This window comes from Cheilinus undulatus, linkage group 9, assembly GCF_018320785.1.
Source record: "Cheilinus undulatus linkage group 9, ASM1832078v1, whole genome shotgun sequence".
Lineage (NCBI taxonomy): Eukaryota > Metazoa > Chordata > Actinopteri > Labriformes > Labridae > Cheilinus > Cheilinus undulatus.
The window spans coordinates 20,670,193-20,696,915 of NC_054873.1; the positions used below are offsets into that span (position 1 = coordinate 20,670,193).

The following is a 26,723-nucleotide window of genomic DNA, read 5'->3' on the forward strand; positions in this document are numbered from 1 at the left end:
TTGCATAATCATAATTCTTGGCTGAATTTAATGGATTTTTAAGGTACCCAAAGAGAGAGGCTGACATAGGGTATGGTATAGCTTGAGCACAAAAGACTTAACTTGGCTGTTCATGTTCACCCAGGCAAATTCAGAAAATTTTCAGGAGTTTTGTGCAAGTGTGAGCATGGTTTACTGTATGTCAGTCATGTACAAGGTAACTGAAAACTCAAATGTGCTAAATGAAAAACAGAGAAACCCATAAACCAGAAATAATCTTAAAATTCTTTATTCATAAACTTGATGCAAGTTTACAAATTACTGTACATGGTCAAAATTTCTTCAAATGGAAAATGAAAAATTAAACAAAACCAACGTGAGCCAACTGCACCGGACCTGATCGATCATCCGTACACTGGTGCCGGAAAAAGAATCAACAGCAGAGATAAAAATGAATCTTTTCAACCCAGTCCAGTAAGAGAAGTGTGCAAGTCTGTTCACCACGGCATGACCTTTAAATTCAATCGTCCCTTCCACGTCCCCTCTGAGTAGAGATTTGGCATTTTTATTGTCAGGGAGGGAGTCTCACAGGGGAAAGTGGTTGTTGAAATTAAAACACAAATGCCAATCTCCCCTGACACGAGAGCTCATTTAAAGGTGAGGACAGCCAGAAAACTCCCCCCTCTTTAACTTTATCACACATGTAACAACAGGATGTGAAAAAACTTAAACCTGAACAACATATTTAGCTAAGGATGTGTGTTTTATTAGATTTGACCTCTTCAGGCACATTATTGCCAGTTGTGCAAAATCAGAAACGCTTTGAGATCATACACGGAAAACTCCCTAACCAAAAGACTAAAAGTGGCAGCAGTTTGTATTATCAAGCCATTAAGTAGGGTGCTTATCATGCTGCTGAAATCCAGTTAAAATAGCATCTTTTTGTAAATGTTCCTCTTTTAAAACTGCTTGATTTAGATGAAAAATGTGGCCTATTTTATTATAAAGCTCATTTTCTTTGACATCAGATCAGAGGATAAATTCAACTTAAAAGTACCGTGTTAATAAATCCAAGAAAATAACCCAAAATGTGCATGATCAGATATTGTTTGTTACCTGAGTTTCCATTCAAACACTTTTGCAGACAGTGCTGACAGACTGATTGATGCAGCATGCGTCCTGCATTATGGGGACCACTACAGCATATATTGCATGATTAAGGATAAAAGTAAGAGAATTTAATGATCTTTTTTGTGACAAACCGACACACTTCTGTGGTGTTTCTTTATCGCAAAGGAAGCCCTGCGAGTCATGGACGTTTGGTCGATGACCAAGAAACAAGGGGGAGGTTGTAACATGGTAACAGTCTCAAATCCAAACTGGGCACAGGGAAAACCACTACAATCAATACATGTCAGGAAGATTTGATGCAAACAATTTGCTGCCAAACCTGTGAGGAATGCTAAGGAAATAAATCACATCTTAACACCCTTCATTTCATCCCAGCACAGTTCTGTTTCAACATTTCCAACTATGCTCTTTATAAAAGTTGAGGCTCCTGTGCAACATGCCGCTGTCTTTAAAAAAACACAAGACTTTGTTTATTAGCATCAAACCAGCCATTCAACTCTGCAGCTTTACTTAACAGAAAGACCAAGAGCCAAACTGATGTGCTAATAAGGCAAAAAGAGCTTCATTATTAGGTCTACAATGATGCCATAACACTCGTCTTATTATCTTATGAAATGTAGCCCTGTTTTGTTATGAACTACTTGTGAATTCCTTCTCCAGAAAACTCTAAATTTTAGTTAAAAACTGCTGGAGAATGTTGATTCTGCCTGGCCATATTCCTTTGCACTTCTCAATAAAGGCTAAAAGATACCGACTGGTCAATGGTGATGTTAATCTTTAAGAGAAGCTTCCTAAATATTAAAAGTGGCTCAATTATGCTCTAGGAGGCTGAAATAACAAAAACAAATTGCCAAATAAAATTCTTAAAACAATACCTGTGTTTATGTACCAGTTAATTAAAAAAGGGGAAAAATAAAAGTTAAAAAAAAAAAAAAAAAAGATTTAAGAGGTTGCAGTTAATAAAAAACAGGAGCAGCTGAAGAGTTTCCGGATCAATCTCTTAAAATTTCCATTCAAAGAGGGGTAACTGACTGTGAGGCCCACTTTGTCGAAGCAGCTAAAAGAAAATAGCATTTCCCTACATTTAAAGGGAGAAAAGTTCTTTTTTTCAAAGACAAATGAGCATGTTTAGAAAACAGAACGAGAGATTCCCTCACAGCTTCCGCCTCACTAAAACACGGAGAGGAGAAGACGACGAGAGATACCAGAACAAAGTCTTTCTTTCCTGGAGCAAGAGGGCGAAGGAATACCTGTCAGATGAGCCAACGAGATGGTTTCCACACAAAAGATGATAATACATCCCCAGAATAAGTCAGAAGGGGGAAATATTCCAAAGAAAACAAGATACTTTGACCCAAAGACATGTTCTCAGTGCATAGTGGCAGTAGCTCTGTTTATCCATCCTCTTTAGGTGGCGTGTACCAGCCTGTGAAAACACAAAGAGACAACACTTTTTACTGATGGGTATCAACTGCTGAGAGTCTATTAAACCAAAACAGTCCCAGAATATTGACAAGCAGTGACCAATTTTCACCCTAGTACTCTGAGATTCGGTGCAAATAAAAGGTATTCACCCCATTATTGATTTTATAAATTAATCATGGTCAATATACTTTGGCTTTTTTGACAAAAAGAAAAAAAAACACCGTAATGTCAAGATTAAAACAGATTTCTACAAAGTAATGTCAATTTAATAAAAATATGTAATAAGTGATTGCATAAATATTCACCCCTGTTAAGTCAGTATTTAGTAGAGGCACTTTAAGCTGCAACCACAGCACTAAGTCTGTGTGGACAGGTCTCAATCAGGCTTTCACATCTTGACAATGCAGTTTTACTCCATTCTTCTTTGTAACTCTGCTCAAACTCTGTCAGGTTACACGAGGATTGGGCAGGAACAGGCCTTTTCAAATCAAGTTAGAAATCCTCTATTGGATTGAGGGCTTTGACTCTGCCACTCCAGAACATCCACCTTTTTGTCTATTAACCATGAAACCAAAATGTAGGTTTCCTGTATAGTAAATTCTCTTTTTGGAGCCCAGTTTCTAAAAGAAAGAGTCCCCAGTTCAAAATAAGACGCAAGCTGGAAAGCTCGGCGCACTGAGCAGTCGGCCTGGTCTCTACTTGGCCTGGATCCCTTCTTCTTTCTTTTTACAGTGTTTGGCAAAAATCTTGCTGTTGCATTACCACCAACCTCTGGACTGGTATGTGGGACTCAGAGCAAAAAATTCTACTTATTGTGGTTTTAAGAAAGAAAATCAGAGTCAGCCAAAATTATGAACTTCATCCTCTCTAATATCTACTCACCATTCTTTTCGTGAATCTGCACAAGGGATTTGTACGACTGTTGTGCTCTGGCAAGATTGTACTGGTTCTGAAAAACAAATTATGTTCATTTAGATGTACAGCAGTCATTTCCTACAGTACAATAGGAAGTATTTAAACAACTGCTATCAGCATAATGGGATTTTTAAAGCATCATTTTACATCTTACTCTATAGTAACTCAGCAATCTTTCTCTTACTGTGTCCAAAAGCAAAAAGTGTGGCTGCTACAAATGCAAATCAACACAGACCCAAATTGACATTATGATATTAACTAATCTGTGGAGAAAAAAAAGCCTGCACAGTAGAGTTGAACGTTACAAGGAATAACAATAAAACTGTCAATGTTCTCCTTTTAAGATGACAAATAGAAGAAAAAAAATAACAAGACGTCACAAGTTAAGCCTCTAAATGGTCTTGGTGAGCGACAGGACATTGATCTGTACAGGAGCGAGAGCTGAGATGATACATTAGATACCTTATTGGCTCCAAACTGCACCCTGGCTTTTCCTTTCACCAGAGTTGCATTTATCTGCATAATGACAGATTCTATGGAATAGGCACTGCTCCAGCCCTAAAACACACACAAACAAAAACACACAAAGTTGTTACCACTGTTGTCAAAGATGCAGGAAGATACATCCTATTATGTCTAAAACTCATTGACAAACCTGTTTTGTGAGAAGCTCCATGCACAAGGCCCCTCCTCCTAAAACATAACTAAAAGTAAAAAATAACAAAATTCATTAATGATGTTTAGTACTTAATAAAGGAATTATGTGATAAAAGCAGGGGTGTTGGAAAAGTAAGTGTTTACTTGACTTGGGGAAATTTGTTGTGCTTTCAATTGCTTCGACAGTGTTATGAATAGAGACAGCCTGATGAGGTTTTTGGTAGCGATTACCTACACCAATCATATCTGGTGTTTTGATATGTCACCTTTTTAGTGGTCAGTCAGTCTATTTAGCTTAGCAGTGTACTGAGACCTTTTACAAGTGAAAGGGTCACCTGACTCATCCTTATACAGTCATCATACTTATACTTCCTTAGTCAACAGAGCAGAAAGATAACCTCCAAATAAGCAATGCAACAAATATTCTACAGCAAGAACATCTGAATTACACATAGTGATGATTCATGCATTACATTTTCAGTGATGGAAATTCATTCACACTATTATTAATAGACTACTAAATTATATCATCTATTCAAAAGGCTAAACAGTGCACATAGTCAAATAAATTAAAGGCAGTCACATAATTATGCAACTAATACTGCTGAGAAAACAAACGTCAACTCCACACAACTCTACTTACTCAACTTTCCCACATTTTCTTTTCTTTAAGTTAATTTGAACACTCCATGTGACTTTACCTTTGCCTAGGTGTAACTATGCTGTCTGGACCTGAAAGGCGTCATCATTTAAGTGATGTCAGCAAACGTGCCAACTAGCAGGCTTTAATCTGCTGGTTTCAACAAGGATTTCAACACAGATTTCTAAATTGGACTAGTATTTTTGAACTGAAGGGACTCAAAACAAAGTTTGGGGTATATTTATACAGCTGCTTTCAGTAAAGGACTGAGCATCAACAGTTGGTGCAGCAGCGTGAACAGCACAAGCTGCAGCACCAGATTATTAATCAGGGGATCAGATCAGTGTCTCCCAGCATAATGACCTCTATCAATCACATATTTCTTGAGAAAATACTCAAATCATATTCAGCTGCGGTTCAATCAGGGTATCATAAGTTTGGATTTTCACAACTTTGATAGTTAGAGAGACACTGACTCAGTAATTTGAAGCCATGTGTGTCATCCATCCATTCATCTGGGTCCAAGTCACTGTGGTATGAGGCTAAGCAGGTCCACCCAGACATCTCTCTCCCCAGTAACATTTTCCAGCTTTTCCTGGGAGATTTCAAGGCCAGAGAAGATATATAATCCCTCCAGCGAGTCCTGGGTCTACATGGGGTCTCCTTTTGGTAGGACACGCCTGATAGACCTCCACAGGGAGGCGACAAGGAGGCATCCTGATCATATGCAAGAACCTAATCAACTGGCTCCTTTCGAGGCGAAGGGGCAACGATTCTACCTTGACATCCCTCTGGATCTCCAATCTCCTCATCCTATCTGTGGATCCTATTCAATCATTTCGACCACTTGAACCTGCAATCTCATTCTTTCAATCATTGCCCAGAGCTCATGACCATAGGTGAGGGTAGGAACAAAGCCTGACCGGTAAATTGAGAATTTTGCCTTCCAACTCAGCTCCCTCTTCACCACAACGGTACAATACAATGTCTGCAATACTGCAGATGCTGCGCCAATCTGACATCGATTTGTTCATAAGTTAAAAGATCAAAAGTCTTAAAATAAGGGCAAATGGGAATTTTTTTCAAACGTATAGATGGCCTTCAATTTTAAGCACTGAATGACTGACCTCTTGTTAGCAATAGTGCACTTTTATGTGTGAAAGAACCACATCTGATAACTTAATGAGAGAAAAGGCAAATCACATAACAGGCACAACACAGTAACCAGATAGTAAAAAGTCCACTCTGCACTCTGAGGCATAATATGATTTCTAAAAGGATGTGATGCGACCTTTGTAAACAAGTACACAACAGTATCAACACATTTAATTACTTCATGTACCATTTCTGTCCCCATTCATGCTGGGATACATTCATATTTTGATTTAGTCTGAAATACATCATTAATTTCACAGTAAATATGGACCAAGTCCTTGTGAGTAAACACTTTCTTTTCAGATGCAAACAAGGCAGAGAGAGAGATCACGACACTCACCCTCCGGACAGCACAGGTGAGACAACCCGTACAAAGGGAGGATCAAAAGGAAAATTATCCTGTAACATGAAAGAAACATAATAATTAGGTCCTGAAAAACACATTTTGCTCCTTAAAACACCAATATAATGAAAAATATCACAGTACTTACTTTATAAGAGAAATTGAGCAGAATGTAGTCCACACCTTCCTTTTCTTTTAAGACCTGTAAGTCACTATGTAATGGACTATCTGGGTCTACCCTGCAATAAAGAATCAGACGTTAAATCCAGCAGAAAATCAAGCATCCACTGATATTTGAAATGAGAAGTGTTAGAATATAATAATGGGAGAACTTACGTCCTTAACTTGACATGCCACTCATAAAGGCTGTCACTGACTAGTTCGACTGAATAAATACCTATGAAATAAACAACAAAAACACAGAGCTTTACTTAAATCTGATAAACAGACTTCAAAAGAATAACTTTAGGAAAACAAATCACCTGTCTTGTAGCTCTGTGATCTGTAGATCTCCCTGAGTTCCTTCATTAGGCGGTCTGAGGCTTGCACAGAGCCTGACACTGCACCCTGCAACACAAATCACAAAGGTAAATCACAAGGGAGTGTGGCAAATAAGATGCCATGCTAGAGGTGGGCAGCTCTATATAATTGAAATAAACTAAACTCAGCCCTTAACAGCAAACACAATGTGTGCAGGGAGGAAATGATGAGTGCTGTCGAAGAAATAGAGCAGAAAATGTAGATCCAGCACTCACATTATTGATACACCTGGGTATGTTGAAGCTGGCGGTGCTTTTTAGGCGGCAACAGCCATGTGGCAGAGTAGGCAAAGAAGTTCTGCAGGTGGGTATGATGGGCAGTAAGAGATAGCATGGATGGGGGCCTGACTCAACAGCACACCAGAGAAGGGAGGCGCCCACTTAAAAATAGGGATGGTCCAATACTAGGGGTGTGACGAGACACTTATCTCAGAAGACGAGATGGTATTTAGGCCCACGAGACACGAGACGAGATTTTACCCTTTTTTTTTTTTTAATTTGGAAAAAAAACACATGGGTAGAAAATATATCCTTTAAACAACTGAAAGTCATAATTGCAACACATTATGGTCTATTCAAAAATGTTTGAACTAAGAACTGAGTAGGCTATCAATGTCTTCCAAACAGTATGCCTTGTCTAACTCTGACTCAAACTGTACATTTTCATTCCCTTCATATCAAACCTTTCATTGGACAAAATCATTTATTTACTACACTATGCTCTCGTCACTACAATTACAATAACTACTTTTAATATTATATTTAATTATATATAATAAAAGCTTTTAGATTATTTTGAAAGTATTTTAAGCACTATTTTCAACAGGCCTAAATCTAAAGAGCTGCATCAGTAAAATCAAACTATTTCTCACCCTCTTTAAGGACATCCATATTTAAAACAATCAAAAGAAATATTTCTGTCAATAACACGTTTGCTGTTATTAAGAGAAATAGATTATTTGAGAGTTTTGTGGTCTTTTTTCTCATATGAGCTTTAACAGTGTTGGACACCACACACTGATGAGCGTGAGTGTGTTAATGTGTGCGTTGGTGAGTAAGTGTGTGCGTCTCTGCTCTGTCTGCTGTCCGACAGCAAGCATGGCGCGTTGAACTGGGACTAAAACTTCTTTTTTTTGGACCAACAGTGGACTCTGTGGCGCTCAAACAGAGTTTGTTTTGCTGCAGTCACGCTATAAGCTTCTGATTGATCATACGCACAGCCAACAGCTGATGGATGGATGTTTTGACTGACAGACAGTGAGACGAGAAAGAGACATGAGGAAGCAGTGACTGTTTCAAAGTTACAAAGTCACAAATAGCGGCACTAAAAGTGAGTCTGCGCGCATACACGAGCTAAATAAACGCTGTATTCTCCTCATGGAGACTGCACAGGTTACCTGCAGCAATATCTCATCAACTCCGACCGTTATGATCATGTGCGGCTCCACATAGCGCGGAGGGGGTGGGGGTTGGAGCGGTGATCTTAATGGGTCACGGATCAGCTACTTTTCTTTATTAGTTCACTCACAAACAGTTTTAAAGTCTCCATGACATCTTTGTGATCTTTTATAATTTCCAGTTTGGTATTTTTTTTCTGTAAGGAGAGCCGCTGCTCCTTCTGTCCACACAATATTGATCTCGCGAGACTGATTTCTCCGCGATGAGAAATCTCGTGGCGTTATCATCTCGCGAGATCTCGTGGCACGAGATCTCGTCACACCCCTAACCGATACCATTTTTTCCCTTCCAATACGATACCGATACCAAGGTGTTGGGTATCGGCTGATACCGATACTGATCCGATACCAGTCTGAAATATGTGAAATGACTGTTTGGACTAACAAATTATTTTAGACCTATATCTGACTTAGAACATGGCTCAACTATTAGAATTGTAAATGTACAGTGTCTCTGTGACCCTAAAGTTGTTTTCCTGCTGATTATTGAGTTTTGCTGCTAAATATTAAATGATAATACAGGGGACTGCATCACAGGTTCTCTCTATCTCTCTCTCTTTTTTTTAAATACAAAGTTTAGTACACTTTTCCAAATACAATATAAAACTTACAACTTGCATATTAACAATTGTTGTTTACAGTTATGTACTAAATGTATACAGTTGTATAAATCATCAAGTGTGTTGAACTCTCTCTCTCCTTTCTGTTATTTTGTGCAGCATCACATGATTACAGAACAGCCTGCTATTGGCTGATGGACACTCAGAGAGAAACAATATGGCAGTTAGCATTCGAGCTAGTGGTAATAAATAATTGCAATTCAATCAAAATGGATAAAAAGACGTTCAATATCGGATTTACTGATGTGGATCTAATCATTAAAGTCCCCAAAACACACATGAGTTCCAGGCATGCTGAAAACGCTGCCCCACGGAAATTAAAGGCATCAATAGCCTGAATGGGAAAGCAAAACAGCTAGATTCAAGAGGAAAACAAGAAGCAACGATTTATGGTTCAAAAGTTATTTAACTTTTTATAAACTGTGTCACTTCATGTGTTGTACGACAGCGCCAGTCTGAAAGGCGTTTTAACGATCACATTCAGAGAAAAACTGTCACGCAGCCTGCATTCTTTGCAGCTGCAGCAGGTCCCTTGGTTGTTCTTCGCTGCTGCTACGCTAAAAACGGAAGGCCGGCACCGAAGAAGAAACTATTTCCGGTTTATAGCGCTAACAGTTAGCATGGCTAAACGAAGCAAACTATAAAGTTAAACCAAACAGTATCGGATTGGTGCATAAACCTGCATTTTAAGAAGTATTGGACGTATTTCTGATACTGGTATCGGTATCAGAACAACCCTACTTAAAAACTGCTTCAATTTGCTGGTTTGCGCTGTCCATCTGGTTTCACTGTTGGGTTTCAGAGACATTGGGGGCCATGTAGTAGAGAAGGTATTTTTGGTGTTGTCAATACCTGGAGCAGGCAAAGTTCTCTGGGTTGTGCTAGCTACTGAGGACCATATGGTGCATTATATCACTTATAGATAGGGCAAGAGGAGGGGGATGAATGTGTGGGAAGGGGTTCCTCACTGAGATCTTTTCTTTCAATGCTTTATGAAACAGAAAAATGTGCTTATATACATTACAAACACATTTTTTAAATTAAATGGCACTCATTGGTTTTCAACTTTAAGTCACAGGCTGGGAACATTATCTGGGAGTCCAGTGAAGGAAACTGCGTTTGTATCCTTCAAAGCAAAGTAAACCTGACTATAAATGTTATGTACAACTTTACCATTCATAGCTATGGTCAGGTAGATGAGTTGCCTATTGAGCTGACGGTAATGTTTTTCATATTTACTCAAAGGTGTTATATGCCACAAAGAAAAATCTAGATTTAGGCAATAATTTTGTCTTGGCTTAAAGCATGACCGGTGCTAATGTGGGACAAACGAGCCAGGCACATTTATTAATATGTCTATAAGATTTATTTCCTTTTTCAGAGATGTCTCACATGGGTTTTTTCTGAATGCTTGTGCATTACTGTCATGCTCCCACAATAAGCAAAGTCAGCTTTAAAAACCTCACAGGTAATCTTTATGTGACACGAGAAGCAGAGCTGTGTGTGACCATCTGAGTGCTGCAGTGTGTGTGGCAAATCAGTGAGGTGGAAGATGTAAGGTCTGACGGGGTGATGGTGTTCGCTCCACAGTTAGGTGACAATCTTTGGGGCTTTTTTACTATGACTTTTGGCAGCGCCGCTCAAACCAAGCCATGCTAATTCACTTTTCCATTGCCATTTTGGCTACTCCAAACTATGCTCAGAATGGTCCTGCTCTTAAGCAGGTCCCAAGCACGCCAGCCCTGCCTCCAAGTGCGCTGTAGTGACATCACAGCAGTTGCATCATTCAGGGAATCCTTGCAGACGTGTTTAAGTAGAAACCGCTGTACAAAACTTTCAAATACCTTTGAATAACAGCATGAATAGGCATGATGTAAGTGGAGAGCTAAACCAAATAGTGCTTCTTCTTCTGGCAGAACAAAACAATACAGCTATTTGACATCACTGACTCAAAATGCTGTGTCATCAGCTCTAGGTGTGCCCTCAGACAGGGGGCTTGGTTGAGGTGAAAAAGCAAACCCCCCTCTGCACTGGGCTACCTTGCTGAGTCAAACCAAGTAGCGCCAAGCCGCTCAATGTAATGGAAAAGTATCATTTGGTGCTGCAGCACACAAATACATCTGCCCAGTGCTTTCTGAGTATAGCCTGAACTCTGCAGCAGCAAGCCTAACACTTTTTATTTGCAGCATTGAGGGAAAAATGCTCCTTAAGTTTAGAAGTATTAGAATGTGTTCCACTGGCCACCAACATTATGCTATATTTGGTTTCCTGTTGTGTCTGAGTTGCTGATTTCCACATGCAACTCTCAGCAAAAGGAGTGGGGATATGAGCTGGCTCACTTCTCATCATTCTCCAGAAAATAGTGTCATGTAAATGCACAGCAGGAAAAATCCACACTGATGTAACCAACGAATACACAACATGACATCTGTCCGCAGCTGATTTCGTCATCAACTTGGTTGAAAACCTAATTCAAACTGATGTGAAAACCAAAAATTATTTGGTAATATTTTAATCGAAAATTTAAGAGAAAGGGAAAGCAAATAATGAAATAAATGAGCACTTACATTCAAGTGATCCTGTCTCTGGTTTTTACGAATTTTCTCCAAGATGGCCAGGTTTTCTTTTTCTATCCCATCATCCTCAGACTTTTTACCCTCTGCTGGCTCCTCTTCTTTCATGTCGTAATGGTCCAGGTCTTGGTCCAGGTCAATGTCCTGCTGCCAGTATAAGAGTTATATTTAGAAACCCAATGTCTGAGAAATCTGATCATTTAGCTCTAGACAATACGAATCCTCTCAACGGTCAGAAATTTCATAGTCACCTCTCCCATTTCTTCTTCCTCCTCTTCTTCTGATGTCACCTCATCTGATGGGCCATGCTGTAGTGTGAGGAAACAAATGTAAACTGACAGACACTGATACAATAAAGAAATGAATAATAATAAAAATGCATCTCATTTAGGGTGAGTACCTTTCTCTCTTGGGTAATAGGGCCAGCAGGTAGAGGCTGATCAAGCATTTCTACATCTGGATGTTGCGGCAGGTTGTAAAGCCGACAGAGATCACAAATGAGACGCTTCAACTGCTGAAGGAGCTGTGGAGGAAATACACACGACAAGACATCAATACTGTAAACCAAAATTACACCTATACTTACAATATGGGACATAACCATTTTGAGTGAGCCTCTGTAACACCAGGTCAGCATCAACAGACTTACCAATGTGCTGCCTTTCCTCACATCCTCCAAACGCTCCAACACTTCAGCCAGACTCGGATCATCAGAGTCAACAAACCATATTGGGGGGGTTGAGGGATATGATTCCTGTGACAGAGTCAACAGAGGGACATGGATATTTAACCACTGATGCATGTGTATGTACAGACTGAGTATATTGACCTTAGATTGTTTGAAGAATGGACAATACAGTTCAATTCAATTAGATTCAATTCAAACAACTTCATTAAAGGCAAGTTAGGGAGAGAAGTGAAGCTAAAAGATTTAGAGCTTCCAATGCTGACTTGTAGCAATATAGGCCATAAAACCTGCCACCTCCATGTTAACAGATGGAACATGAATTAAAATTTAAAATGAAAGTGCGCTTCAAATATTGTTTTTCCTCAACATGGCTTCTCACATGGTAGCTAGTCAGCATTATGCTGATTGAGTTTCAAGTGTTCACGTTTTTGAGATGTTAAGGTTTAATCAGTTATTAATAGTGATAGGTACTACTATGTTGTGTTCACACCAAGTGCGAGTAAAATCATTTACGAGTTAATTACATGTAAAGTCAATGTAAGGAAGCGAGTAGATGGCAATTTGCCTCAGGCGGTGCATCAAATGCTTCACGAATTTGTCTCATTCGCGCAAATTACTCGTTCAATTCACGCAAATGAGGCAAATTCGTGAAGCATTTGATATGCTGTTTGCTTCCTTTGCTTATTTGCGAGAGTTGCAAAATCTGAACTCCAGCGAATCTTTCATGCAGCAATGGCCAATTAGCATGGAGATCCTCTGGTGACATCACCAGAAGGTGTCCAAAAGACCGACCTAGGGGGAAGAGGCTCATTCAACCTGAAAATGGAGGAGAAAGTTGTTGTTGCTGCCGTTGCAGATTCCAAGCTATATGACACAACATGTCTGTTTTACCGGCATAGGAATAAAAAGGAGCTCGCTTGGAGGAAAGGGAGGAGGTCAGATTGCCTTGTAAGTTGTGAGAACAGTGATGTGTCAGTCCTCTTAATGCAGTCAAGCTCAGCCATGTTTGATGACAACTGACTGATGAGGGAGAAGGAAGCCCCTCCCCTCTCTTATCACCAAAGTTAATTCACAGCATCTCTTTGTTATCATTAAAAGAGAGACAGCCATTGTTGATTCATTGTTTGATCCCTGCTTTATTAGAAGCAGACTTTAAGTCAGATGATTAGTGAATAATCACCAATTATAATTCTACCTGTGATGTCATGTATAAAGGTAATCACTGATTTGTTCATTTATTAAGCCCATATTGAGCAGCCCATGATGACAAGCAAGCAGTTAAATGCAATTCTTTTTCCTTTCATTTTTTCGCGCATATTTGTTATACACGGAAGTCTCCTATCAGCTGAGCTGTACATGGAAGGGAGGGGTTGACACAGACAACCTCGCTCGTATACTGAGGAGGCACATGCCTCTAAAGTGTACAGGAAAAGCAAGTAGCAACCTGTTAAACCAAACAATTGTGTCAGACTCAATAACAGCAAAAAGAAATTCACTTTAACAACGTGACTAGTTTTCACTACCTGGACAACAGCCGTCGCTCAAGGGGAGGCCATAAATGGAAGGACTGTAGGACAGGAGCACCACTTGTCCATGGGCTTAATGGTGCTTTTGGTACTACTGACCAATCTTGTCCCAGTACCAAAACATACCGATTCTTAATGCCCATTCTTTACTATTCTTTACTAAGACATCCAACTTTACAGTAATCAGTTCCACTATGGACTAGGGCTGGGCGATATCGAGTACACTCAGTATAGTGCCCACCCCTACTGTGGAATGTTCTGACCCGAGAGTTTTGTATTTTATCCGAAAACTTAACATGAGCTTTGGTTAGCAGAGGTGGCGGTGCATCAATCTTGCAGTTGCACTAGTCGGCTACCTTCTGCACATCTCAGCACCAAATGATGTCACTAGCAAAAAAAAAAAAATATCAGCATCCAATCTATGGTATTTTGGCTTTACTTTTTAGGTTATTTTAACAATGGAAAGAGATGGAGACACATTGTCAATATTAATATTCAGCTCAGAGTGTGTACATGTTGTTTCCAATTTTTTAAAAGTCTCTTAAACAGAATGTTGATTTTCATTAAACTCACAGGATGCTGAGGAAATTGTCTCCTATTAATAATATCAGTCTAAATTTCCTTGCCCACACAGCCACCCACTTTATAAAACTGTAAGCTATACTGCAAAAGTATATCTCCAGCACCTGAGCATAAATGGTATGAGTGCTGCACTAAACCATTAACTTACACAACAAGGGTAAAGGTATGGAAACTACTATATTCATTAAAACTACATCGTACAAATCTGTCACACCTGGTGATTTTCAGTGGCCTATAAGAGTTTTCATGATAAATTCAGAGTTGTAATCAAGACAGAGATATGTGTTTTAAAGTTTATTCTCACATTAAATTGCGTCCTATCCAACTGATTCTTTTCTAAAAGATCACACCTCAGGTCTTGCATGTTTTGCATCTCTGCCTTCTTTTCCAGTGACTATTTAACTAAATCCGTCTGATCTAGGCCATCAAGCATTGGTTACCATACTTAAATGTGCTATCTGACATGGCCTGATGGGAGTACCAGGGGGATAGACTGACCAAACTCAGCAGATGGGGTCACATTTTACCTATATTTTTTCTGGGCCAGGAAAAACCAGCAAATGTTGGTGTTTTGCTGAGAAAAGAGGATGTGGTAAGTTTTGCTTATGGTGGAGGTGTGTCAGTAATCTGTGCTACCTAAACCAGACAAACACAACTACCATGACCAAATGGCTTCAGTCGTAGGTTGCATAAGCTGCACTTATTGATTGTTATGAACGAGTTTTAAGGACATTTACATAACTAATATTGTAGATAAAATACCAGGCCCACTTTAAGTTAGCAACTATTAAAACATACATGTATACAGCTACGCTTGTATCATTACTGAGCTGAAGAAAAACATCACTATTACAATTAACTGATTCATATTGACCTGAAATTGCTTTCTGTGTATTTATTTGCCTCGGTGAAGGAGAACAACAATGTAATGGGTTTAACGTATCCCTGTTAACGTCGTCAGATGGGTCTGTCTATTTACTGAAATAGTAAAAAACAGTGGAACAACATTCCAGTAAACCGCCTCTCTTTTACGTTAAAGAAGTGAAACCGACAATTGGCGCTATACCTATTCGGGCATTATCAATAAAATACAATGTAAAGGAACAAAAGTCTCCTCGGCTTTGGTTAGATAGGGCTAAGATTAACCTAGATACGTATGCTCAGTAGTTACAAACTTATCAGCCTTAGTACTGGAGACAGTAACGCAGTTATTTTTGGCTAACAAGACAAGCTAACGTTACTTTCAGGCTAGCAAAAAGCTACCGCAGCGTCGTTACTAATCGACGTTTTCTATTTAACTTTTTCAAAGTGTATGTAACAGTGATTTCGTCTTGTTTTCTATTATTGCCTGGGTTGATTGTGTATTTCTGTCTTCACAAGACACGAGATTTAAACGGACACTTCTTCGTATTTAATTTGTAAACATGAACCGTTCCTTCGGAAAGATTTGGTTTCAGTTGATAGTCAGTGGCTGCGTTAGCTTGTACGCAGAGCTGGCCTGGACTCACCGTGATGTTGCAGTGAATGATCAGCAGCTTCTCTCCTGTTACGTTGAATTGACAACTGAGTTCATCGGGTTTCCAGTCTATTATTCTGAATCGTTCGTGGTTTGGGTCAAAAATTGACTCCAAAAACTTCAATTCGGCCTTCAGCCCCGACACCGACATCTTCTCCTCATCTCAAAGCACCAGGCCGCTGGCAGAGGGGAAGTCGGGGCGGGATGTGACCGCGCACAGAGTCGGCTCTACGGATCTCGCATGTTAGCGTGAGAACAACAACAAAGGGCTGGAGGGTGAGGTTCATCAGAGCCACTAAGAGGACTATATGACAGCTCAGCAACTATATGGCTTTGATTTAGATAGCGTTTATTTTTGTAGATTCTCAACATATTTTTCTCTAATTAAAATTATTATTATATATGACATTATTGAGTTACACATATGTATAGACACTTTTATAGCATTGTTCACCACCTTTAGAAACCAATTTAAACAAGATACAAGCAAAAACATTGAACTTCAAACATAAGAATAAAGTTGCAAGATGACTGAGGGGTGAATATAAATAATGTGTAGCTAGCCTATTTATTAAAACCATTTGGAGGTCTCATATGGATAAATTGGAAACCAAAATGCGAACCATTACTGCATATTCAGGGACTTTTACATCAAATACTGCTGGAAAATTATACATGGAACTATATAAGACATATTTAGATATGAAACAATCTAAGACTGAGACTAAATACACTATGTGGACAAAAGTATTCAGCCACCTGACAGTTACACCAACAGGGGCTGTAATGGCATGGTATTTAAACACATGTACTTTAATATGGAGTGGTCCTCCTTTTGCTGCCATAACAGCCTCCACTCTTCTTGAAAGGCTTTCTACAAGCTTTTAGAGTGTTTTGTGGGAGTTTGTGCCCATTCATTCAGTATAGTATTTGTGAGGTCAGGCACTGATTTTGGATGAGAAGGCCTGGCTTGCAATCTCCATTCCAGTTCATCCCAAAGTTGCTTGATGGTGTTGAGATCAGGGCTCTGTGTGGGCCAGTCAAGTTCTTCCACATCAAACCATGTTTTTTATAGATCTTGCTTTGTGTTGGAATAGAAAAGGGCCTTCTTCAAACTGTTGCCACGAAGTTGGAAGCATAGCATTGTCCAAAACATCTTGATATGTTGAGTCATTAAGAATGCCCTTCACTGGAGATAAGGGGCCTAGTATAAACCTTGAAAAACAGCCCCATATCATTATCCCTCCTTCACCAAACTTCACATTTGGAACAGTGCAATGAGGCAGGTAACTTGCTCTTGGCATCTGCCAAACCAAAACTCTGACTGCCAAACAGAGAAGTGGGATTCTTTACTCTCTGATATACCTTTTCCCTGCTCCACAGTCGAGTGTCAGTGTGCTTTACGGCACTCTGTCTGATGCTTGCCATTCGACTTGGTGATGTGAGTCACATCAGCAACTGCATGCTCACACTGCATGCAGTTGCTTGGCCATGGAGACCACGGAGACTTACATTAATGCCAGTGGAAGTACAGAATTCTTTAGCTATGGAATCAGCAGAGCATCAGCGACTTTTACTCACCTTGCACTTTAGCAGTTGTTGACTCCGCTCTGATTTTACATTATCTTCATGGCTGAGTTGCTGTTGTTCCTTAACGCTTCAATTTTTAAATAATATTACTAACAGTTGACTGTGGAAAATCCAGCAGGGATGAAATTTCATGAACCATCCTGCAAAGGTGGCATCCATCACAGTACCATGCCTTAAGTCAGTGGTTCCCAAAGTGGGGGTTGGGACCCCCAGGGGGTCGCAAGACAGTGAAGGGGGGTCGCAGGATGCTTTCCATAAAACAAAGAGAAACTTAATGTGATTTAAAATCATAAATTGTGTCTATTATTTCACAAAATAATGTTGAATTGAGTTCAAATTACAATAAAATGAAGTTATTACGTGATATTTTTTGCATAAATACAAGTAAAAGTTATAAAAACTGCCTAAAATGAAAGTTTTTTACACAATGCTTTGTACAAAATCATGCACTTTGTTTCCCTCAAGGGAAGATTGGGGTCCCCGATCTGGGATGCTACATTTTGGGGGCTCATGGGCTGAAAAGTTTGGGAACCCCTGCCTTAAGTCACTGAGCTCTTCAGAACGACCCATGTTGTGTTACAAATGCTTGCCAATGGAGGGTGCATGGTTAGGTGATTTTATACAGCGTTAACAAAGTGGCCACTGCTATGAGGCCCAGGAACTAGACAGAAAATATAGTTAATTGATCCTGTTTTAAAAGGTGACTCTAAAATGTCCATAGGTGTGACTGTGAATGTTTCTGTTTATCTCTATATAAGTCAACTTATTATTCATGATTCAGCTCAACCAATAAACCCATGATATTCTTTGTAAAGACTAACAAACCTGGCTTCTAGATGATGTTGATTCTCCTCAGTAGTACTTTCCAATAGGTAGGTAATCAATTTTGCAATACAAAATATGCTGCAACCATAGTCTTCAAAAGCTTTTAACCTGATATTGGTGCATTTTTTTCCTATTTTTTATGTTGAAATGGTGTCATACTGTTTGAAAAATGACATAATTATGAATGTCTTAGCTCTGTCTGCTGTGTACCGTGCCAGCTGTTTTTTTTTTATAATCTATGAACTCAGCTCCTACTATAATCTGCATCATAAAGCAAGACGTAATGAGGAAACAATATCAAGCCATAAACCAATTCTGAGCAGGCCATATGCCATATATGGAGTTTGTTTTATAAAGAGATAATGGGCAATGATTTTCTTGTAAACTTCTTTAAGATGTGGTTTACCCTGTGTGCATTGAATTTTGATTGGTCATGTATAGTCATGTGCATAAGTTTTAGCCATACAGGGCATTAAGGATTCATCATGGGGCCTGATGTTCCACAACCTGAGGCTCAGTGCATGTGTGTCGCTCAGCAGCCAAGGTCACGCATAAAAGCATCTCTTCTGTCCTTTTGCCTTTTCACCCCGTTACACACTGTGGTGTCTCACTTCATTAATAGAGGGCACTGTATGCATATGTGTTGGTTTATCCTGAGTCAAGTAGTAGAAGAAGAGTCTGTTATGAGCAGAGAGGAAGAACACAGTAGTGATTACATTACGTGACTTGCTGCCGACAAGCCTGCCTTCCTGTTTCTTCTTTTTGTAATAAAGTGAAGAGAACTTCATACCGCTTCTTTATTCAGCGACACAACACACAGAGACCAGTTTCCAGGCCCTTGGGGCATCCACAACACAACCAGGGGCTCCTGGCAACTCTACTACCCACCTGGGCAGTAGCCTGGGCTGTGCTTACTTGGCAGGTATACCATATCTACCTCCCAGTCTGCCCTAACGGTGCAGACCCTGTTGTTTTTTCAAAAGAGTATTTTCCCATGACTCTGGTACATCTGCAAGGACATCAAGAGCACAAGTGGGTTTGTGTCAATTCTCCCTCAGGTAGGCTTTTGTGGACTTACTTGCCTTACCGCAGCCACAATCTTTGTTCCAAACAAGCCTAAAAGTTCAGTTTTAGTCTCAGACATGTTTTGCTAAAGACAAACCTTTTGACTCCAAGCTTGATGGGAAACTGATTATTTTTTTTAGACCATGTGTTTAAAGATTAATGTTACTCCTTTTCAGGTATTGGGCAAAATGTGAGTTGTTCATATGAAATATACTGACTTGACACTAGATGGCACCAGAGACAGCTGTGTTCTGCTCATGACAAAATGTGAACTCTGTTACTGCAGTACAATGTGTTGTAAACATATTTTACACACATCCCTTATCTGCGGCCTCACACACCTTCTTTTACAACAGAGTTGAACATAGTATAGAGCATGTTACTACAGGTTAGCCAGTCATGTTTTTGAGGAAATGACAGGAAGGTAGATTCACCACTTTTCCTATGCAGGTGTGCCATATTGCATAACTGAAGCCGCTCTCTAAAGTTGGATCGCCTCTCCTACAAGAGTGGATTTAGGTAAGAGTTGATTTAAATAAATCTCTGTTAGCATGTGAAGAGTTTTATTAGACATGGATGTTTTAATGAAACTGTGTGTGCAAAAGGACAGTTTTCTGTGCAAGTGTTAGAGTCAATATGTGAGTGTGAAGTGATCGGATTGTTTTTAACAAAACTGTTGTGTTTGCTGTTCCTGTTCTTCAAATACAGTGTCCATTTATTGAAAGTGACTCTAAGATGGTCAAGGAAATTGTTCTTTTCAATTTAATTCAAAAGGATGACACACTTTTTTTAAGAGGTTTGGAGAGAAAATGCTTCTTTAAGGGATGTTGCAAGCATGAAATGAGGCCCCACGCACAAGTGTAACCATTAGCAGTGTATTGTATGGGTCATGACCCAGCTCACAAGATGCAACAAAGACAAGAGAAATACAACTGTCAATGGTGCAAAGGTCTCATACAAAATTTAACCAAAATGATAGAAATACTAATGTGGTGTGTCTATCAGTTAGTGTGTCAGCTGTTAGGTGAGTGTATGATTCACAGAGTGTTGTGTTTAGTGTTAAAATTATTGCTAAGTTATACAATTAAACCATGCCATGCTGTCATGATGGACAAAATGGATTGGCTGAGTGAGAGCACCTGAGAGATCAACAAGGTCGACCCAGTGGAAGTAAGATCAAATGAAAATACTCATGAAAGGTAAAAGTACAGGCAAAGCAAAATCAAAGACCAGTCCTTTTTAAAGGGGACCTATTTTACCCTTTTAAGGCAAGTTTACATTGTTCTGAGAGGTCCCCAAAACATGCCTGTGAAGTTTGTTTGCTGTAAAAACACTCCACTATTGGATTTTTTGTATTTCTAAAAAGCCCTCTCTTTCAGCCCTGCTTAGAATCATTTCTGTGTCCGTGGCTTTAAATGGTAATAGGCTCTCTGACTCCGCCCCTGACCACACCCTTCTCAGGAAATGTATGTGGCACTGCTGATGTTACAATAGCTGAATCTCAAACTCCTCCCTAAACCCTGAGCCCTGAGCCCTCACTGACTTAACTGACTGCATCTGGAAAGTGATTAAGTGAGTGAGGCTGCAAGGGCTTGAAGTGGTAGAAACAGGAATGGGACAGCCCTTTGTTTTTGTTGACAGTTGGCATCTTGCAGAGCTTTAAACAAAGATTAAAATCAAGCATGCCTCACCTATATTCCTGTTTTCTCAGTGGATGAAAGCTGTTTTATATAATATACTTACAGGAAAATACTTATTCTTTGCAACATCCACCCCTTTTTGCACCTTCCATTTTTATTGTTTATAATTTTGCTCTTTCCATTTCACTTTGTAGTGTTTACCAGCGGGCATCCCCCGAGAATCCCTGTCATATGTCACAATGTAATGATCTATGGGTAATTCCCTCACACTAAGTCTGCAGAGATGCCCACTCACAGGAAGGGTGCATGAAGGGCTCAAAAAGTCAGCAAGAGATCCCTCACATACTTTATGATTTGACAGTGGGATGGCCCTAAGCCCTCACAGATTTAGCGTGAGCGCACCTCAAAGTCAGTGAGTGTGTGAGTGTGGACATTGGGATTGGGCCAGACACTGTTATCCAATGTTTAGGACCTTACTGGGATTCAATCCATTAATCTCCTAGACAATAGTCAGCAGGCTAACCCACTGAGCTATCCAGCATCCCAACTGGCAGCTGAAAGGAAGGTGGAACTTTCCTCCAAGTGGGGAGGGCCAACCAAACCTGGGGGCAGGTGCTTACTCCCCATGTGAGGTCACTAAGGTTAAAATCTGAGAACATCTTGTTTCAGCACACATTTTCTGAAAGGTGGAAAAAGAGAGGGTGGAAGGGAATGGATTTTTCTGGTACTTGAGGGGATTGTGGACAGACCAGGGGGCCATATTTCTGTTAGAAAAGCATAAAAAGTGATTATTGCATAATATGTCCCCTTTGGCTTTTTATGCTTTTATTGAGATAGGACAGTAAACAATCTTCAACTGCAGTCACCTGTGAAGGCATATGGAGAACCATGGAACAGTCCCTTCACCTCACATCTTCTGTATTTTGTTTTGGACAACAGTAGATCAAATTAGAGTGTTACACATAACAAATAAAAAGGATTTAAAATACAGAAATTTTGTTCTTCTGAAAAGTATGTTAATCTATTTACACTTTAAACTTGCTGGGGTTCCTTTTTGCATTAATTACTGCAGCAATGCTGTGTGGCATGGGGGCGATCAGCCTGTGGCACTGCTGAGGTGTTATGGAAGCCCAGCTTATCTGTGCTTTTGGTTCTCTCATCTCCCCCTCGACAATACCTCAGGAATCCTCCACAGGGTTCAGGTCAGGCGCGCTAGCTTGCCAATCAAACGTAGGATCACCATGGTCAGCAAACCAGTTCCTGGAAGTTTTGGCTTCACTGTGGGCAGATGCCAAGTCCTGCTGGAAAAATTAATGGCTATCTCCATAAAGCCTCTCAGCAGATGAAGCATTAAGAGCTCTAAAATCTCCTGGTAGATGGGTGAAAGTGTGGACTTGATCAAGCACAGTGGGATAATACCAGCAGACGACATGTCACCTCAAACTATCACTGAAAACCTTGGATTCTGTGCCTCTCAAATCTTCCTCCAGAGTCCACATGCTTGTGGTTGTGTGTACTCACCCAAAGTGAGAGAATGAAGGGTCAGGAAACCTTTGCAATTGGAACTTTCTGCAATATTTTGAGATCCTGGATTTTTGATTACCATGAACTTTCAGCTGTAATCATCAAGAATAAAACAAAAAAAGGTCTTGAAATATTTCACTCTGTATGACTTTGCCACAGGTTTTTTAAAATTTATTTTGGTCATATTTTGTGATTTTTGTATTTTTCCTGCACATAAACAAAGACTGATAAAAAAATTATAAATTTATAAAAATGTATAGGACAGTGAACAGATTCTGAATCTGGGGCAGGGAGAGGGTGGGGTATGACATGTTGGAAAAGACATGCAGGCTGGACCCAGTCCTGCACCGCCCTCTTCAAAGTCAACGGCCTGTGCATACGGGGCACCCCAGAGATACTGTAGGTCTCTTAACACACTATCTATGATGGTAAATAGCTGTAAGCTCTGGCTCCTTTTTGCCTTTCAATTGAACAGTAATGTTGGGTCATGTGACTACTATTTTGCTCAGTGGTAAGATAGTGGTTTAGGGCTTTGTTAGGTTGATAATAATAAAGGACAAGCAGTGTGGAAATCCCAGAAGTGTATGGTTGTCCTTTATTGGCTAGCCTTACTGCCTCCAACACTTAAAAAAACACCATTAACTGAGAAACACTGACACACGTTACACAGCGCTTGAGAAGATGACAACACCTATTTTCAGCCACTGATCTTTGCATCAGCTTGCATTACTCCCTTGTTGACTTGTGTTTTTTTTTTTTTTGGTTTGTTTGTTTGTCTTTTAAGGTCATCAGCATGAAGGGGCCTTGTTTTTCACTGATCACCTTTGCTCTACTCCTGATTCAACTATCCAGTGCAAGTGGGGGCAAAATCCTGGTGTTTCCACTGGATGGAAGCCATTGGGTAAACATGAAAGTACTCATAGAGGAGCTGCACGCCAAAGGCCACGAGGTCACCGTGATCCGGACTTCAGACAGCTGGTACATCACTGAGAAGTCTCCCCTCTACATCTCTGTCACACTCCCTAGGCCTAATGGATTTGAGGAAAACTTTGACACCTATTTGACTCAACAGCTGGAGCTCCGACTTCAGGACAAGCATACGTCTTTTTGGACTCACATCTGGACTCAATATCAGATGCAGCAGGTAGTGATGGATCAGTTCTCTCAGTTCCATAAAGGAATGAGTGAAATGGTTGTTCAGATGTTTGAAGATGAAAACCTCATGAAGGCATTACACGAAGCAAAATATGATGTTGTTTTGACTGATCCAGGTATTGGCGGGGGAGCTATGCTTGCACGTCGACTGCAGGTTCCTCTTGTTTTCAATGTCAGATGGACCATTCAAGGTGAAGCTCATCTCCTTATCGCCCCTTCCCCTCTGTCATACATTCCCTTTACTGCAACAGAGTTCACAGATAAGATGACCTTCTTTCAAAGAGTGGCCAATGTTCTCAGTTACTTCCTTGGGATGCACACAATGTCTAAAATGACAAGACCTCATTACAAACCACTGGTTGAGAAATACTTTGGTCCTACTGTGGATTACTCAACGTTCTTCCTGGATGCTGACATTTGGCTGATGAGGAATGATTTTGTTTTTGAATATCCACGTCCAACAATGCCAAACATCGTCTACATGGGTGGATTTCAGTGCAAACCTCCAAAGCCGCTCCCTGCAAACCTGGAGGAGTTTGTGCAAAGTTCTGGAGACCATGGCGTCATTGTGATGACTTTGGGAACATTAGTGGCAAAGCTTCCTCAGGAAGTCACTGAGGAGATTGCTGCAGCCTTTGCACAGCTGCCTCAGAAGGTTATATGGAGATACACAGGACAAAAGCCAGCCAACCTGGGCAGCAACACATTAACGGTCAACTGGCTGCCACAGAAAGACCTCTTGGGGCATCCAAAGACTAAAGCGTTCGTAACCCACGGAGGCACCAATGGGGTTCAAGAGGCAATTCACCATGGAGTACCCGTGGTCGGACTTCCCTTATTCTTCGATCAGCCGGATAATCTGTCCAGAATCCGAGCAAAGGGAGGAGCAGTCATCGTGGATATTGCTGTGCTTGACAGACACATCTTCGAAGAAGCTTTGAGGGCAGTTCTTTACAACTCCTCATACAGGGAAAACATGCAGACTCTCTCTAGGCTGCACAGAGATCAGCCCATGAAACCACTGGACCAGGCTGTGTTTTGGATCGAGTATGTCATTAGACATAAAGGAGGCCATCATCTGAAGTCGCAGTCCTACAAAATGTCCTGGTTTGTTTACCACTCTGTGGATGTCATCACTGCTTTGTTGGCTGTCATTTTTCTAGCATCATTCATCTGTTTTTTATTTGTAAGGTTTGTGTGGAGGAAAGTTTTTGTGGGGAGAAAAGTTAAAAATGAATGACAAAAAAAATGAAAACATTTGTCTGTGTGTAACTCAAAGAGTTAAATATTCTGCCAGGAACAGCTGATAGTGACTGTTGTCCCTGATAAAATGTGAAACTGTTATCATCTTTTGGTATGATTGGTACTTACTATATATAGCAGGGGTTAAAATTTTGAAATGAGCCTTTATCCTTCCTCTTTGATTTACCTTTGATGAAATACATTCATAGCAAACTGTTTTTTTTTTAAATAGGGTAACTGTAACCAATCAGTCTAACAATCAAGAAAGTGTCACTTGTCACCTGGCTCTACAGTGTTTCTATCAATTTACTAAAGGTCACATATGAAACACAGAAGTTTCGCTTCAGATTTCACATGTATTATCAAGGTCTGCCTTGCTGACACGCCCGATCTGGTAAACCCCTCATAGACAGCATTTGGGAAAGGGCAGAGCCTTTGAACAACAACAACAACAAAAAAACTCAGAGGGGGATTGGATGAATGTTCTGTCTGTCACATCTTAAAGAGCAAATCAGAGCAACAAAACACGTGACGTAGCCACTACCGAGCTGCGCACCTGTGCCCTAACCGAAGGAGTAAACTCCATAGAGAACTGCATAACGCCAACCATGGTGACACTAGATATGCCAGTACACAACTTTTGTTGTTTTTGAAAAGAAAACAACACACTGCTGTTCTTTGTTCTTCTTTAATGAAGAAATGTCGTCAAGTTCTAATAAAACTGGCGCTTTAGCAGCGTCCACACTAATGTCTTCCACCATAATTGCACTGGCCTCTTGTTGCTGCTTTTTATGTCATGACTCTGCCACGCCCGAAAGTACTGCCCCTCAACACTGATTGGTCCTGTCACTTTCTAACTGGGCCCAAATGGTTCAGACAAGAGCTTTGCAAGATGGATTCGCCAGTGAGAAACACAGAACCGGGTGTATCCATCTACTTTTCAAGGTTAACTGAATAGAGGATGCCAGTAGCAACTCTCACATAAAACATCTCACTTTCTTTTGTATTTTACACAATCAAAACTGGTCCTTCTTTGACCACCAGCACTTATCAGCATCTTCATTTGTCATACTGACAGCTATTGTTGACTGGTAATACTATCTCATATACCACATGCTACATGCTTCTTATTTTACGGACAGTTCATGCTCAAAAACCCTCCCATATGGCTGAGTTAAAACAATTCTGAGAAGAAGAGTGGGCCAAAATTCCTCCACAGTGATGTGACAGACTCATCACCAGTTATCACAAATCCTTGATTTTAGTTTTTGTTGCCAAGGGTGGCACAACCAGTTATTAGGTTCAGGGGGCAATTACTTTTTCACATAGGGCCAGATAGGTTTGGATTTTCCCCCCTTAATAAATAAAATCATCATTTAGGAACTACATTTAGTATTTTCCTAGGTTGTCTTTTTGAGATATTAAAGATTGGTTTGATGATCTGAAACATTCAAGTGTGATAAATATGCAAAAAAATCAGGAATCAGAAATGGGGCGAATACTTTTTCACAGCACTGTACCTCATAGGCCTAGTAGAGATTTTTACTAATCTTTATTTAAAATAATATCTAGGAAATAAGAGATATATACAAAATGTCTGTCAGCATCCCACAACAGAGTCTTAAATAGCCTATTATACTTCCTATAGAAACTATTCAAACATCAAATATTCAAACAAAGTTTAACTGGGGTTGGTGGGTAATGACTTTTATAACCACAGCTTTTATAAGCTACTACTTTTCAGTGTATTTAAGTTTTATAGCCCATGTGCTTGCAAATATAAGGCTTCCTACCCTGTTTCACTATATTTTTTTCTTACAGCTTGTGGCACTAAAACAGCTTTTCAAAATCCTAATTGCTGCAGGTTTGTGCCGTAAAAATATCACTAACAGACTTTAATGTGCTTTTCTTGGGACAAAACTATTTTTCAGTGATG

The 26,723-nt window shown here is 40.0% G+C and overlaps 2 protein-coding genes across 3 annotated transcripts; one reads left to right on the top strand and one right to left on the bottom strand.

The window, feature by feature from the left end:
* Positions 1–252: 252 nt before the first annotated feature.
* LOC121514804 (ubiquitin-conjugating enzyme E2 Q2-like) lies at positions 253–15,987 on the bottom strand. 2 transcript variants are annotated; one of them, XM_041795149.1, is made up of 13 exons: positions 15,739–15,987; positions 12,084–12,188; positions 11,835–11,957; positions 11,686–11,742; positions 11,429–11,578; positions 6,728–6,812; positions 6,582–6,642; positions 6,394–6,484; positions 6,243–6,301; positions 4,106–4,154; positions 3,913–4,008; positions 3,418–3,484; positions 253–2,536 (listed from the first exon to the last, which is right to left on the bottom strand). In XM_041795149.1, the coding sequence occupies exons 1-13, from the start codon at positions 15,895–15,897 to the stop codon at positions 2,505–2,507; spliced, it is 1,134 nt and encodes a 377-aa protein (XP_041651083.1). In that variant the 5' UTR covers positions 15,898–15,987; the 3' UTR covers positions 253–2,504. The 2 variants fall into 2 exon arrangements, with proteins under 2 accessions (XP_041651083.1, XP_041651082.1); XM_041795148.1 differs by having other exon boundaries at positions 11,429–11,581; positions 15,739–15,985.
* Positions 15,988–19,090: 3,103 nt separating this feature from the next.
* Positions 19,091–25,496, top strand: LOC121514803 (UDP-glucuronosyltransferase 2C1-like). The gene is made up of 3 exons (XM_041795147.1): positions 19,091–19,219; positions 19,677–19,745; positions 23,175–25,496. The coding sequence occupies exon 3, from the start codon at positions 23,184–23,186 to the stop codon at positions 24,783–24,785; it is 1,602 nt and encodes a 533-aa protein (XP_041651081.1). The 5' UTR covers positions 19,091–19,219; positions 19,677–19,745; positions 23,175–23,183; the 3' UTR covers positions 24,786–25,496.
* Positions 25,497–26,723: the final 1,227 nt, after the last annotated feature.

What these genes read in the sequence shown, in the direction of transcription:
- LOC121514804 (XM_041795148.1), bottom strand. Translation starts at nt 15,897, where the DNA reads ATGTCGGTGTCGGGGCTGAAGGCCGAATTGAAGTTTTTGGAGTCAATT. An exon ending in TGAGGAAAGGCAGCACATTG is followed by an intron (nt 11,958 to 12,083) that starts GTAAGTCTGTTG and finishes TTTCCTCCACAG; the next exon opens with CTCCTTCAGCAGTTGAAGCG. An exon ending in TGGCATGTCAAGTTAAGGAC is followed by an intron (nt 6,485 to 6,581) that starts GTAAGTTCTCCC and finishes TCTTTATTGCAG; the next exon opens with GGTAGACCCAGATAGTCCAT.
- LOC121514803 (XM_041795147.1), top strand. Translation starts at nt 23,184, where the DNA reads ATGAAGGGGCCTTGTTTTTCACTGATCACCTTTGCTCTACTCCTGATT.